The sequence below is a fragment of the Lolium perenne genome, chromosome 3, assembly GCF_019359855.2.
Source record: "Lolium perenne isolate Kyuss_39 chromosome 3, Kyuss_2.0, whole genome shotgun sequence".
Classification (NCBI taxonomy): domain Eukaryota; kingdom Viridiplantae; phylum Streptophyta; class Magnoliopsida; order Poales; family Poaceae; genus Lolium; species Lolium perenne.
Window position 1 is genome coordinate 234,377,698 of NC_067246.2, and position 12,899 is coordinate 234,390,596.

The 12,899-nt window shown below is 44.2% G+C and overlaps 1 protein-coding gene across 1 annotated transcript; it reads left to right on the top strand.

The window, feature by feature from the left end:
• Nucleotides 1-1,449: 1,449 nt before the first annotated feature.
• LOC127343723 (uncharacterized) lies at nucleotides 1,450-4,235 on the top strand. The gene is made up of 2 exons (XM_051369911.2): nucleotides 1,450-1,822; nucleotides 2,949-4,235. The coding sequence occupies exon 2, from the start codon at nucleotides 3,009-3,011 to the stop codon at nucleotides 3,801-3,803; it is 795 nt and encodes a 264-aa protein (XP_051225871.1). The 5' UTR covers nucleotides 1,450-1,822; nucleotides 2,949-3,008; the 3' UTR covers nucleotides 3,804-4,235.
• Nucleotides 4,236-12,899: the final 8,664 nt, after the last annotated feature.

Here is a 12,899-nt window from a genome sequence, read left to right on the forward strand (position 1 = left end):
TTGGTGGTTGATATACTGTCGCTGCTAGAGCTAGAATACCGTAGCGGGACTTTTCTTTTCTTAGTTTTCTTTTCCTTTTTTTTGGTTGTGTGCATCCGTACTACCAGTAGAGGCTAGGTGTAATTGGTATATTTTAATATTAATATATTCCCTTTATCGAGAAAAATGTATAACGTTCGTGCAATGCAATCAACTCTAATTTTTATTTGGCGAGAAAAGATAGCCTATTTGTTGTGGCACATCTATATAATTTCTGTTAACATGGATGAGAGCGACCATAGACATTTCTTCGTAAAGAGAATGTTAAGGATCTGGATAGTGCACTAAAACCAAATGAGGCAAATGATATCAACATACTCTCTCCATTCCATAAAATTTGTTTTAACTTTGTTCAAATTTTGATATACATACTCGGATACTCCTTCTGTCCCATGAAATTTGGTTTAACTTTTTGTTCAAGTTTGGTGTATCTAGACACTAAGTTAAGGCATGCTTCATGTGATGGAGTGAGTACAATAGAAAACAACCATTAAAATTTATCATTTCTCCTATTAGCTGATGATATGCATTTTTTTCCGATAAAGAAAATATATTAATATCAAGAAGATACCAGTTACGTCCGATCTTTGCACCAACACGATATTAAGATATCGAGGATGCGTACAACAACGATGATTATATGGATGACGACATGTTTCAAAAAAATTCAAAAAATTGACGAAAACATGATGGCAGTCAATGTTTACATTTGTACACAAGGAGAAGGCGCCTAAATCTTAATCATTTGTTGACGTGATTATATGAATATGTGAAGGTCATCTAATCTGATATATATAAATCCCCTCTTTACATGGAAATAATGATTCTGTCTGATTATTCCCATCCCTTTTTTGTCCAAAATATATGTCTTTACTGTGGATAAAAGTTGGAGTGGTCCTGCTCTAGTTGATGCTCAAAAGAAGAATGGTCCCTAGCCTAAACTAGCTAGCCTCCTAGATTTCGACGTTGAAAGGTTTGTAAAGGGACGCGCGGTAGTGTATCCGGTCCAAAATCTGGAAAGCCCAATATCCAAGCAATCAAACAATATATTTCAAAGTTCTGCACTCCCATGCTTCAGCCTTAAGGTGCTGGCAAATGTCAACATTAATTCACAACTTGTTCTTGCAAACTTCGGACTTCTAGTTCTTACACTCACCGGATTATAAAGATATATACTGGCATGCTAGCCGCGCTAGTAGTAGCTGCTAACTCATATAGTAGTAGGCGCTACTTATGTCAATGTCAACATAATTCGCTTCTTGCAACTGATCGAGTGTTAGGTCAAGCATATTTTATCCTATCATTTCATGGCAAATACCATGTCGTGTTTCGCCGTGTCGCCCTATATCTATGTCCACTTAGACACTTACGGGTGGGTGGAGGGGAGGTAGTGAACTGAGGCTGGCGGAGCAGCACAGCTTAGCTAGCGTTGCGCATCGCCATGGTGGTAAAAGGACAGGGACACGCGACAGTGACGCTGCTGTTCGATGGATCCCATCATTTATTCATGAGACGACAGCGTAAATACCCACCACAAGGCTTCACTGCCGGTCGGCTTCCACATCCTGATTCTCCAGCTCGCTCTCGCTATAGCTATCTCTTGCTGCCGCTCTCTACCTGAAAGCTCGCTTCCTAGCTAGCTAGGGTTCGCTTACGGGAGCTGGCTGGCTGGCCGGAGAATACGAGCGAGCTCCGGGGCGGCGGGATCTGCTTGCTCGTCGGCCGGGAGCTAAAGGAATTGGACAAAGGTGGTCAATTCTTGAATCAGCCACAGTCTAGCTTGGTGAGTGTGCTTCCCTAATTCCTCGATCGCTCAACGCTCATGGTTGTTTATATACATGTCGTTGTTTGATTTCCTGATTCTTGATGGTTTTTCTATATGGATTTGGAGATCTCGAAGGTACTGATGGGATTTTGGGGAGTTTTTAATGTTGGCACCTTTTCGTTCGTGGTCCTTGATTAGAATTTCATGCGGCGGATCTGAGATAGATTTGTTAATTATTCTCACTTTGTATACGCTGTTGAGTCCCAGGTGGAATTCTTTTCCTTTCCCCCGAGGAAGGGTTCTTGTAACAAAACCCAAGTTGCACCAGATCCCCCTGCCAGATGACCCTTTTCTCGTTCTCTATAATTTTCGTTTTGGAACACTCTGAAATTCAGAACTTTCAACTTTCAATTACTCATCTTCGATTTGTTCTGTAACACCAAGCCATAACTTTGGTTCCAGGAATTTCCCAGTTGATCCAACCCATTATCCATATTATTCACAGAGAAAGTCTTATATCTTCAGATGATTTCCTCTGTCGTCTAATGTAATTCCCAAAGTGCAACGGTAATCACTCCAGCTAGCTCGTACTTTAGAGGTGCCTGGCCCTGATCTGCAGGATTATCATCTAAAGCTAGCCAGTCCAGCACTCAATACAAACCCCCTCCTCCTGTCCTTCGATTCAGAGCGGCGTAACTGTGAAAGAACTTGTTACAGCAGCTACTTGCACAACCCTTTCATAACTGTGACTGCAAAACAATCAAGGATGGCGGGCCGGCCGCGCTGCCCGCTCATATATTCAACCTCGGAATCATTCCATTGGCGAGCTTTATCGAAAAAAACTCGTGCCGCTGCTGGTGCTGCACAACCACAGCTAGCGTCCATGGCCGCGCGCTGCTGCTGCTGCAGTTCCATCTCTCCTGCTGCAGTTGAACGCAGCGAACAAAGCTGTCGCGCTCGCCCTCCCCACTGCCCAATGGAACAGTGGCGCTCGTTAGTCCGCAGACCCTGCGCGCCGCTCGGGCACAGTGCTGCTTGATTGGTTCCCGGCGCGTAACACCATTAGTTTTATGACAGTTAAGCTGTCTGCTACCTGCATGCATACGATGTTAACTAACGGATCGACCTAACAATGGTGTTCCAGGCGAAGCTAGCGGACGATCCATCAAGGTGAGATGTGCGTCGTCGTCGGAGACCAGTTGATATGATGAGCGGCAATAACCAGCAGCAGTCGGCGGAGGAGCAGCATGAGCTAGCGCGGAAGCACGCGGCCGCGGTGGCGACGTCGCGGCAATGGTCGTCCCAGACGGAGTCGAGGATCGTGCGCGTGTCCCGGGTCTTCGGCGGCAAGGACCGCCACAGCAAGGTGAAGACCGTCAAGGGACTCCGCGACCGGCGGGTGCGGCTGTCGGTGCCGACGGCGATCCAGCTCTACGACCTGCAGGACCGCCTGGGCCTTAACCAGCCCAGCAAGGTCGTCGACTGGCTGCTCAACGCCGCCCGCCACGAGATCGACAAGCTGCCGCCGCTCCAGTTCCCGCCGCATCAGGTCGACCTCATGGACCACATGATGACCTCCTCCTCCATGCCGCTCATGCCGCACGTCGACGACAAGTTTTGCCACTTCGCGGCGGCCGCCGGCGAAGGCGTCAAGCCCGGGGCCGAGGACATGGGGAGGTTCGGATACCACCGGTTCATGGGGCTCAACAGCAACTCCATGGGTCTTGTCAACGGCGGGATGCCTTACAACTTCACCGGCAGCGAGTCATGGAATAACAACAGCGTGCAGGAGAGTGGCGGCGCAGGCTCGCCGCAGGCCGTCTCGATCGCTGCGGCGGCTCACCACTCGACGTTCCCGTCGTTACTCTCCTTGGCTCCGAGGTCTCATCAGCTGGTGTACTATTCGTCGGAGGCCGATCAGTTCCCAGTAGACGACCTGGGCTCACAAAACTTGTCCTTGAGCTCGGCGAGAGCTTTCCATGATCAGACGGAAAGCTAGCTACTTGGCTCGAATGCGCTAGATCGATATCCTGCAGAAGAAGGTGTTGGTGCTGATCAATCGCTGGTATACTTTGCAACTCTTCCATCCACAGGAGTAGGACTTAATAATGCTCTCCCAAAGCACAAAGGTAGGTTGAACAAGTGTGTGCATTGGGTTTTTCAAGCATACTATTTTCTATGAGGCAAGCTTACAATTTGCTGGTTCAGAAAATGTTTTATGCTTGAAAATATCCTTAAATTGGCTTTGAAAGTAGAGCAAATGCTAGCTGGGCTTGATGCGTGTGTGTGCAAAACGAATTTGTTACTTCTTTATATATACAGGGAAGTAATTGGTGTATGGCTTTTTGTGTAATAATATTTTGAAAAATCCGAACATTATGTAGCTTTTTTTTAGTGAAACAATGCATATCTGGGTATTTTGTTGAGTTTATCCTCAAGTTCCCTTATACTCTTTTCATGTTACGTGTGAGTATGTTACTACATATGAGTCCTTGGGAATTGTGGTGTATGAATTTTCCTTTGCGTAAGGTACTAAATGCATGTTCTATATTAAAAAACAATCTAAGGGTATACAAAAGGGACATCAAAAGTGCAAAGTAGGTCCCGGACTCAATCGGCAGCATTATTTTAAAATCACGTAACATTATGAATTTTGTTTTGCATGCACATATAGATATAAAATATATAAGTACATATTTTACATTATTTTAATTAGTGGGATATATACAAATAGAAAAACACAAATACAAAATAGATCTACTATTTTATAATTCGTATCCACAAATTGACTTTTTTGTCTTCACCTTACAATAATGTATAGAACATTTTACAGATATATAAGACACTTCTACATGCACATGTGGAAACAAATTCATATTTTTTAACATATGAATACGAATTTTGCACTAGAAACAAATAAAGGGCTCCATAAAGCCCGGTAGCCAAAATGCAACTCTTCGGTATTTTCCTCTATACCATGTGTTCTGCTTAAATATTGCTCAAATATTAAAAGATTATATTATCTAAAACAACTTTATGTTGTTGCAAAAATCTTAATCGAAAATAGGTATGGACCATCTGCATTAATCAATCATACTCCTTGTTCCTGCCAAGGTTTGGTATAAGCACACAAGAAATACTAAATTAACTACAGAAAAAAAGAGCTAAAACCATAAATAACACACTCACACTATCTAGCTTTGCTCCAAACTAATCAAAGATATACGCCAAATAACTTTATAAATAGCAAGATATGGTGCTTTATATATTTAGGATGCTCATAGTCTGAAGTTTGATCCCTGTATAACACACATGTGTACTCAAAGGGGATTAATCACCAATTTTCTATGAGGCTTATATTGTCTATGAATCTTGTTCAAATTTTTTTTTGTCTATGAATCAACTCATGCCTCAATCCCTATAGTTGATGAAGTACCATATCTTCACCTTTGTGGTAGCTTCATCATTAACTACAAATGAAAAACGAGAGGCGGCACTTATATTTGATGGCCAACAGAAGTTGTTACCGAATTATCCATTGGGCAAGGGAAGTTCACACAAAGGCTCATCAATGGTTCCATAATTAAAAAACATGCGAGACAATATAAATATTAAGCAATCTACATAAAAAAATACAATTAGACAAAATGCATATATCGCTACATTGTACACAACATATGGAGAAAACCTAGCTGAAACTAGCTTATATGCCTAGGCTTTTGATCTTGCCATTTCCAGAAATGCAAGCTACTATCAAAATGTCGTTGATGGTATTTGTAGGATATGATTACCAATCCTAGTATCTTCATGTTGGGTGGCCCTTGTCGATTTTGAGGTATAGATGTACCATGCACATACTGGAGCTAGTAAAGTGAGACTAAACTATCGATAAGGGTGTGCATCGCTACTAGGGGCGGAGCTCAATATTCTATACATGATGCACATGCATCAGGGTTAAAGAAAAAATTTAGTCACTCTTATGCTTAATAAGGTATATGCATCAGGGTCGACACAGAAAAAGTGCATCATAGAAGGCATAAGTCGAGCTAGCAAGTCTTCAAATGTTGAAAATTATATAGAGATGCATCAACGATACTTTCCTCCAGCTCTGCCCATGGTCGCTAAAACATTTCTCCAAGCTACTTTATATAGTCCTTCAAAATATGAGATTAACTTTGTTGCTTCTTGTTGAAATACAACATGAGAACTGAACTATAAATTATGGTGCGTTTCATAGAGCCATTTGGCTAGTTTTGGTTAGAACTAGATGAGGATGGTTTCGGTCAAGTAGCAAGGTGATAACTCCCAAACCTAGACCATTTTCATGGAAGTTTTGTCTAAGAAACTCAACATCACTCTAATGTATAACCTAACACCATATGATTGTCCTAGCACTTTTCTGGTTTCCAAACCCATATTGACCGTAAGCCAACGCGTCGTTTTTATGATGTCTTGCAAAAAGGAAACAACTGAACATGTTAAATTATTTGAAATATAATGTAATTTTTATAAAGATTTTTTCCTAACTCAAAAGTAGGCATCAAGGTGAAGAGTTGCACCCGGCTTGGGCGTAACAAGATGCACACAGCCTAATAGGTGTAGTTGGAAAGTTGGAATCATGGTCCAGATATGGTAAAGTAGCTCGTAAGGCTAGAATTACCAGGTCGTGCTGCCTCTCCTCCGTGATATCATCCAGCGTCACCCCACCACCACCACTGGGGCACTGACACATGACACAGCAAATAAAACAAGAAAATGAGGCACGATGTACGCATTGTTGGAGGAGACCCACATCAACGCCTGCACTACTAGCTAACAACATTCATGCTATGTTTGGCACTTTACAAATAGTAACATGCCTATGGCAGCCAAAGATGTTCAGAAAAGGCACGAGGGTCTGTTAGCTACTCATGCACGCGTGTATGGTTTAATTACTTGGCCGTACGTACGGCACTCAAATAAGTAGATGCATTCCAAATAGTGCACTGTCTAGTGTTTACTACTCCCTCCCTCCATAATTTTTGTTGTCGTTTTAGTTTAAACCTGTTTAGTTCAAAAGATCTTCAAGAGAATCTTGTAGGATTCCTACCCATATGAACTTTTCCTATAGAGGCCATTTGATTCAAACGATTGAACTCTCTGTTTCTATAGATTGCTTTCCTATACCACAATTTTATAGGATTTCTAGCAATAGGTTAGACCACTAGGAAAATTTTCTGTATGCATGTCTATCATAACTATGAAATGTACTCAATCTCTATAAAAATTTGGTGCGCTTTTTCTATGGCACAACCAAACGACTTCTACAACCAATTCCTGTGCTTTTTTTGTTATTCCTGTAGGATTTCACATGCCATAACATACGTTTTTCTGCGTTTTTTTTCTTTTCCCGTGCTTTAAAAACCCTTTGAATCAAACAGGTCCTGAGTGTGTGTCATCTTGTTTATTCCACCACGAAGGAGACAGGGTATTCATGCTCATGCAAGTCGCCATCTCATCCTATATATGTGGGCGAGCAAATCCAGCTAGCATTTGCCCTCCTCTCTACTTTTGGCAAAGCTGGACACGGCAAATATCGATCCTAAAGTGACGTTTCTTTTGTTCACTGATATAGATACTCATGAATATATCATATGCTCCACTGCTAGTCTGCCCATATGGGAAAAGATACCGAGAACAAGCTAGCTAGGGAAAACATTTGCTGCTAAGATACCTTCCGAGCATCTCCATCTGTCTACCATATACAAGACAGGTATGTCTGCAAAGACAAAGCACATTCAGCCATGCACACACACTCACATATGAACAGATCTTGGACATTTGCATTGATGGTCATGGCCGGTTACGGGCAGGGAGACGATCCAAGAGGGAGCCAGAGAGCAAAAGCATCCAGCTGCCAAGAGGGGAGTGGGGTTGATGAGTAGTAAAAGACCAGTGGGGCTAGCAAGCATAGCAGCTCAGCTGGGGTTGGGCCTTTGGAGGAGAGTGAGAGGGGAGCCCCCAGGATTAAAGCGACCCTGCTGGCTGCATAGGCCTGTAGCTAGCTAGGGTTTTGCATGCATGCAGCCAGCAGATGTACCATCCATATCTTTTGCAATGGACCAATATATACCCTCTCACATGACACCAATGGTCCCCTTGAGGTTGAGACTACACAGGTGTAGTGCATATGCTGTCCGACCTGTTCCCATTATGCTAAGCTAAGCTACACTGTCTATGGTAGTACCTTTCTCAGCTCGTATCTTTGCCCTATCTCTACCTTTTCCATAAGTTAACTTGGAGTAGCAACAAGCTACTCCTATATATACACTTAGGTTGTTCATGCTGCAAAAGTTGTGCCTATGCGAGTTCCATCTACAGATCCACGATCCTAAGTATACTAGCTAGCGGCTATAGCTAACTGCTACTAGATAGCACTACCTCTGATATAATTAAATGCACGCTAAATTTGTGAAGATCGTGTGCATGTGTACGTGGTATGAGCGTCGATTAAAACGAAACGAGGGAGTAGTATGTATTGTCAAATATTTAGGTTTAACCTGTGTAACCTGTTGAGGTCCCGGGTTCTGTGTTATATAGGCTGGAAGAACCCCAGCCGTGGTGTTTACATGAGATACGGGCTGGGTCGGTGTACTACACCGTACCCAGGCCCATACAGATATAACAAGATCTAACAGCCCCCCTTAATCTAAACTACGAAGAAGATTTAGATTACGTCTAAACTCATGAAGATTCTTAACTGGAAGAGCTTTAGTAAATCCATCAGCTACTTGATCCTTGCTAGACACAAACTTTACTCTTAGCTTCGTGTTCGCCACTCGTTCTCTGACAAAATGAAAATCAATCTCAATATGTTTAGTACGTGCATGGAAGACTGGATTTGCAGAAAGATAAGTAGCACCAAGGTTGTCACACCACAAACATGGTTTTTCCTTTAATTGAACTCCAAGTTCTCTAAGCAGTGCTTCTATCCAAATCATTTCCGCAGTTGCATTGGCCAATGCTTTATACTCAGCTTCTGTACTTGACCTTGAAACTGTAGCTTGTTTTCTGGCACTCCAGGAGACCAAGTTTGGTCCTACAAAGATTGCAAAACCTCCTGTAGATCTTCTATCATCAAGGCAACCAGCCCAATCAGCATCAGAAAAACCACTCAAGAGTGTAGATGATGATGGCTGAAAAGTGATGCCAATATCAACAGTATCTTTCACGTAGCGCAGAATTCTTTTAACAGCAGTCCAATGGACGGTGGTGGGAGCATGCAAGAACTGACAGACTTTATTCACAGAGAAAGCAATATCTGGCCTTGTAAGTGTGAGATACTGCAAGCCTCCAACAACGCTGCGATAATTTGTGCTATCATCGGAACCAAGAGGGTCTCCATCCATGAGGGACAAAGGATCCGAGACTGACAATGGAGTAGGCGCTGCCTTGCACACACGCATACCAAGTTTCTCAAGTAGATCAGTTGCATATTTCTGTTGAGTTAACAGTAACCCATTCCGTGTTCTTTTCACCTCTATTCCCAAGAAGTAGTGTAAGTCACCAAGATCTTTGATTGCAAAATTATCATTGAGATTTTTAACCAGTCTAGTTATAGCCAAATCTGAAGAGCTTGCAACAATAATGTCATCAACATAAATTAACAAGAACATTGTGATACCTGGCCTTTGAAACAGAAATAATGATGTATCTGCCTTTGATGGTGTAAAACAAAGACTGTGCAGTTTGGAGCTAAGCCGAGAATACCATGCTCGAGGGGCTTGTTTAAGACCATAGAGAGCTTTGTCTAATTTGCACACAAAACTAGGGGCTTTGGGATTTTCAAACCCAGGTGGCTGTCTCATATAAACCTCCTCTTCCAGAACACCATGTAGAAACGCATTCTTGACATCTAGCTGCCTCAAATGCCAACCTCTGGAGACTGAAATAGCTAAGACAGTTCTTATAGTGGCTGCTTTAACAACAGGGCTAAAAGTGTCCTCATAATCAATACCATATCTTTGCCTAAAACCCTTTGCAACAAGGCGAGCTTTGTACCTGTCAATGGTGCCGTCAGCACGTCTCTTGATGCGATACACCCATTTGCAGTCAATCACATTTTTATTGTAGCTGGGTGGCACCAAATGCCAGGTCTTGTTGTGAAGCAATGCATCATGTTCCTCCTCCATTGCTTTGCACCAATTCGGATCAGCAAGAGCTTCAGTGAGAGAGCGAGGCTCCTCTGCAGACACAAGCATTCCATAGCGAACAGTTCCATCTTTATAAACTTTTGGGTTTCGAATACCTTTTTGAAGTCTGGTTTGGATTCCAGACACAGGAGCGGCTGCAGCTGTATTTGGCGCAGAAGATCCAGTGGGCGGGCCCAGGAACGACACCAGACCCCACAGCAGGCCTCGTCACAGCTAGATCCCGTGACGGACCAATGGGAGAGGAAACCTGGGCGCTGCCAGTCGGCGATGAAGCTCGTGTCGGAGAGAGTGTGCGTGGAGGGACCCGCGACGGTGACTGTCGGCGACGCGTGTACACGCGCAGAGGTGGAGACACAGCAGGGGACCTCTGGTCGCCCTGCTCGCCCTCGGGAGCAGCATCATCAGCAGAAGGCGGATCCTCCTCGGGATCGAAGCCGTCAGACTGGGCAGGATCCTCCTCGGGATCGCTGTCCAGGTGGTTTGTGTCGTCAGATTGAGGAGAATGGCTATTCTGACTCGTTTCTTCACCGTTTTCACTCAAATTTTCACCAGAATCTTCACTGTTGATTGTAGTTTCAGCCAAGAGAGGTGTTCCCTGTGTAGTATTAGTAACAACAGGAATAATAGGCAAAGACATATGATCATCATGTTGAATATCCTCATGAGTACATGCATTATTTTCTGTGGGTAGGAGAAGAATATCTTGGCTAAGACGTCTACCAGCATTTGGATGCAGGGATGCAAAAGGAAAAACATTCTCATCAAAGACAACATCTCGAGAAATATACACGCGACCAGTGCTGATGTCTAGGCATTTCACACCTTTATGAAGGGGACTGTATCCAAGGAACACACATTGTATAGATCTATATGCAAGCTTTCTTTTATTGTAAGGACGAAGATTGGGCCAACAAGCACACCCAAATATCCGAAGAGAGTCATAGTTTGGTTTAGTATGTAGGAGGCGTTCAACAGGGGTTTCTGAGTTGATTAGTTTGCTAGGGAGGAGATTGATTAGAAAGGTGGCTGTAAGGAAGGCTTCATCCCAAAACTTAAGTGGCATGGATGCATGTGCAAGAAGAGAGAGATCTACTTCCACAATATGACGGTGTTTGCGTTCAGCGGAGCCATTTTGTTGGTGAGCATGAGGACAAGACACATGATGAGTAATGCCAATTTTCTGGAAATAGCCATTAAGTTTCTCATACTCGCCTCCCCAATCTGTTTGCATAGTAATGATTTTCCTACCAAACTTGCGCTCAACATAAGCTTGATAGTTAAGGAAAACTTGAAAAACATCAGAATGCTTTTTAAGCAAGTAGATCCATGAAAACTTGCTAAAATCATCGATAAAGCTTACATAGTATGAGTGTTTGCTTACAGAGGCAGGTGCTGGACCCCATACATCAGAGAATACAAGTTCAAAAGGAACTGTGGACACCTTTGGTAGACACAGGATATGGCAACTGGTGACTCTTAGCTAATTGACACGAATCACAAACATAAGGATTTATTTCAGGAGTGTATGCGAGCTGATTTTTCCTAACAATCTGTTGAACCACAAAGGAGGATGGATGTCCTAAACGGCGATGCCATGTAGATGAAGAAGGCTTTATTGTAATGAAGGCTTGCTTGGATGATCCAGTAGACAAAGGCACTAGCGGGTAGAGACCACCATGGCATGGTCCTTTAAACAGAGTTCTTCGCGTTGCCTGATCCTTAATAAAAAAGAACCATGCGTGAAATTCAATATAGATATTATTATCAAGGCAAAGTCTATGAACGGATGCAAGATTTTTGGAAGCATTTGGGACATGAAGGATATTGTTTAAATGCAATGTACTATGAGGAGTATGCAACAAGGATTGACCAACATGTGATATAGCCATACCATTTCCATCGGCGGTGTGAACGCAGTCTCGGCCCTTGTACTTTTCAGAGGTGTTGAGCTTGTTCAATTCGCTTGTAATGTGATCAGTGGCTCCAGTATCGGAGTACCAATTGCTGTCGACGCCATAGGATGCAGCATGGGCACCCTTCTTCCCTCGTCCAGAATCATCATCATCATCACTGTCATCCTTCTTGAAGCGCCACCAGCAGTCGGAGGCGCGATGGCCATGAATGGTGCAAATTTGGCACGTCACATCCACATAGGGGGTGGGAACGCGCCCGTGCCCACGTCGGCGACGGTCATATCCTCCATCATCACGGCGGCGCTCATAGCCACCATCATCACGCCGTGCAGGATGACGATCTTCCTTGCGCGCGCCATCACGCCGGTCGTCCCAGCGAGCACCATCATCACGACGACGGTCACCGTCATCACGGCGCCGGTCGTCCCAGCGCTGCCCGCGGCCACGGTCACCGCGGTCTGGTGAGCGTGCACGGCCACGGTCACCGCGGTCTGGTGATCGCGCACGACCACGGTCACCACGGTCCTGTCCGCGACCACGACTTGCAGCGTTGGCAGAGGAGGTGAACCCCGCTGCTTGGCCAGTTTCGGAGAGCATTTCCTGGCGCATATCATGAGCAATAATTTGATCATAGACATCATCTAATGTAATGGCATTGTTACCGTTTACAGAGGCAGCAACATCGTTGTAGGATCCATCAAGTCCTCCAACAATGTAGCCGATCATCTCATCTTCTGGAACAGGTTTCCCTGCGGCAGCGAGCTCCGACGCAAACCCCTTCATCTTGGCGAAGAAGACTGAGGCGGAGAGCTCAAGTTTCTTGGTGCTAGAGAGAGCACCGCGCAGCTGATTGATGCGTGAGCGAGAGCGAGACCCGCAGATGTTGTTGATGATTGTCCATACCTCGGCTGTCGACTCGACGCCGATGGTGTGAGCAAGTACTTCCGGCGAGAGGGAGTTGAGGGATTTTCTTCTTCTTCCCATCACTGT

Excerpts from the sequence above, each read along its gene's own strand:
- LOC127343723 (XM_051369911.2), top strand. The coding sequence starts at position 3,009 with ATGATGAGCGGCAATAACCAGCAGCAGTCGGCGGAGGAGCAGCATGAG.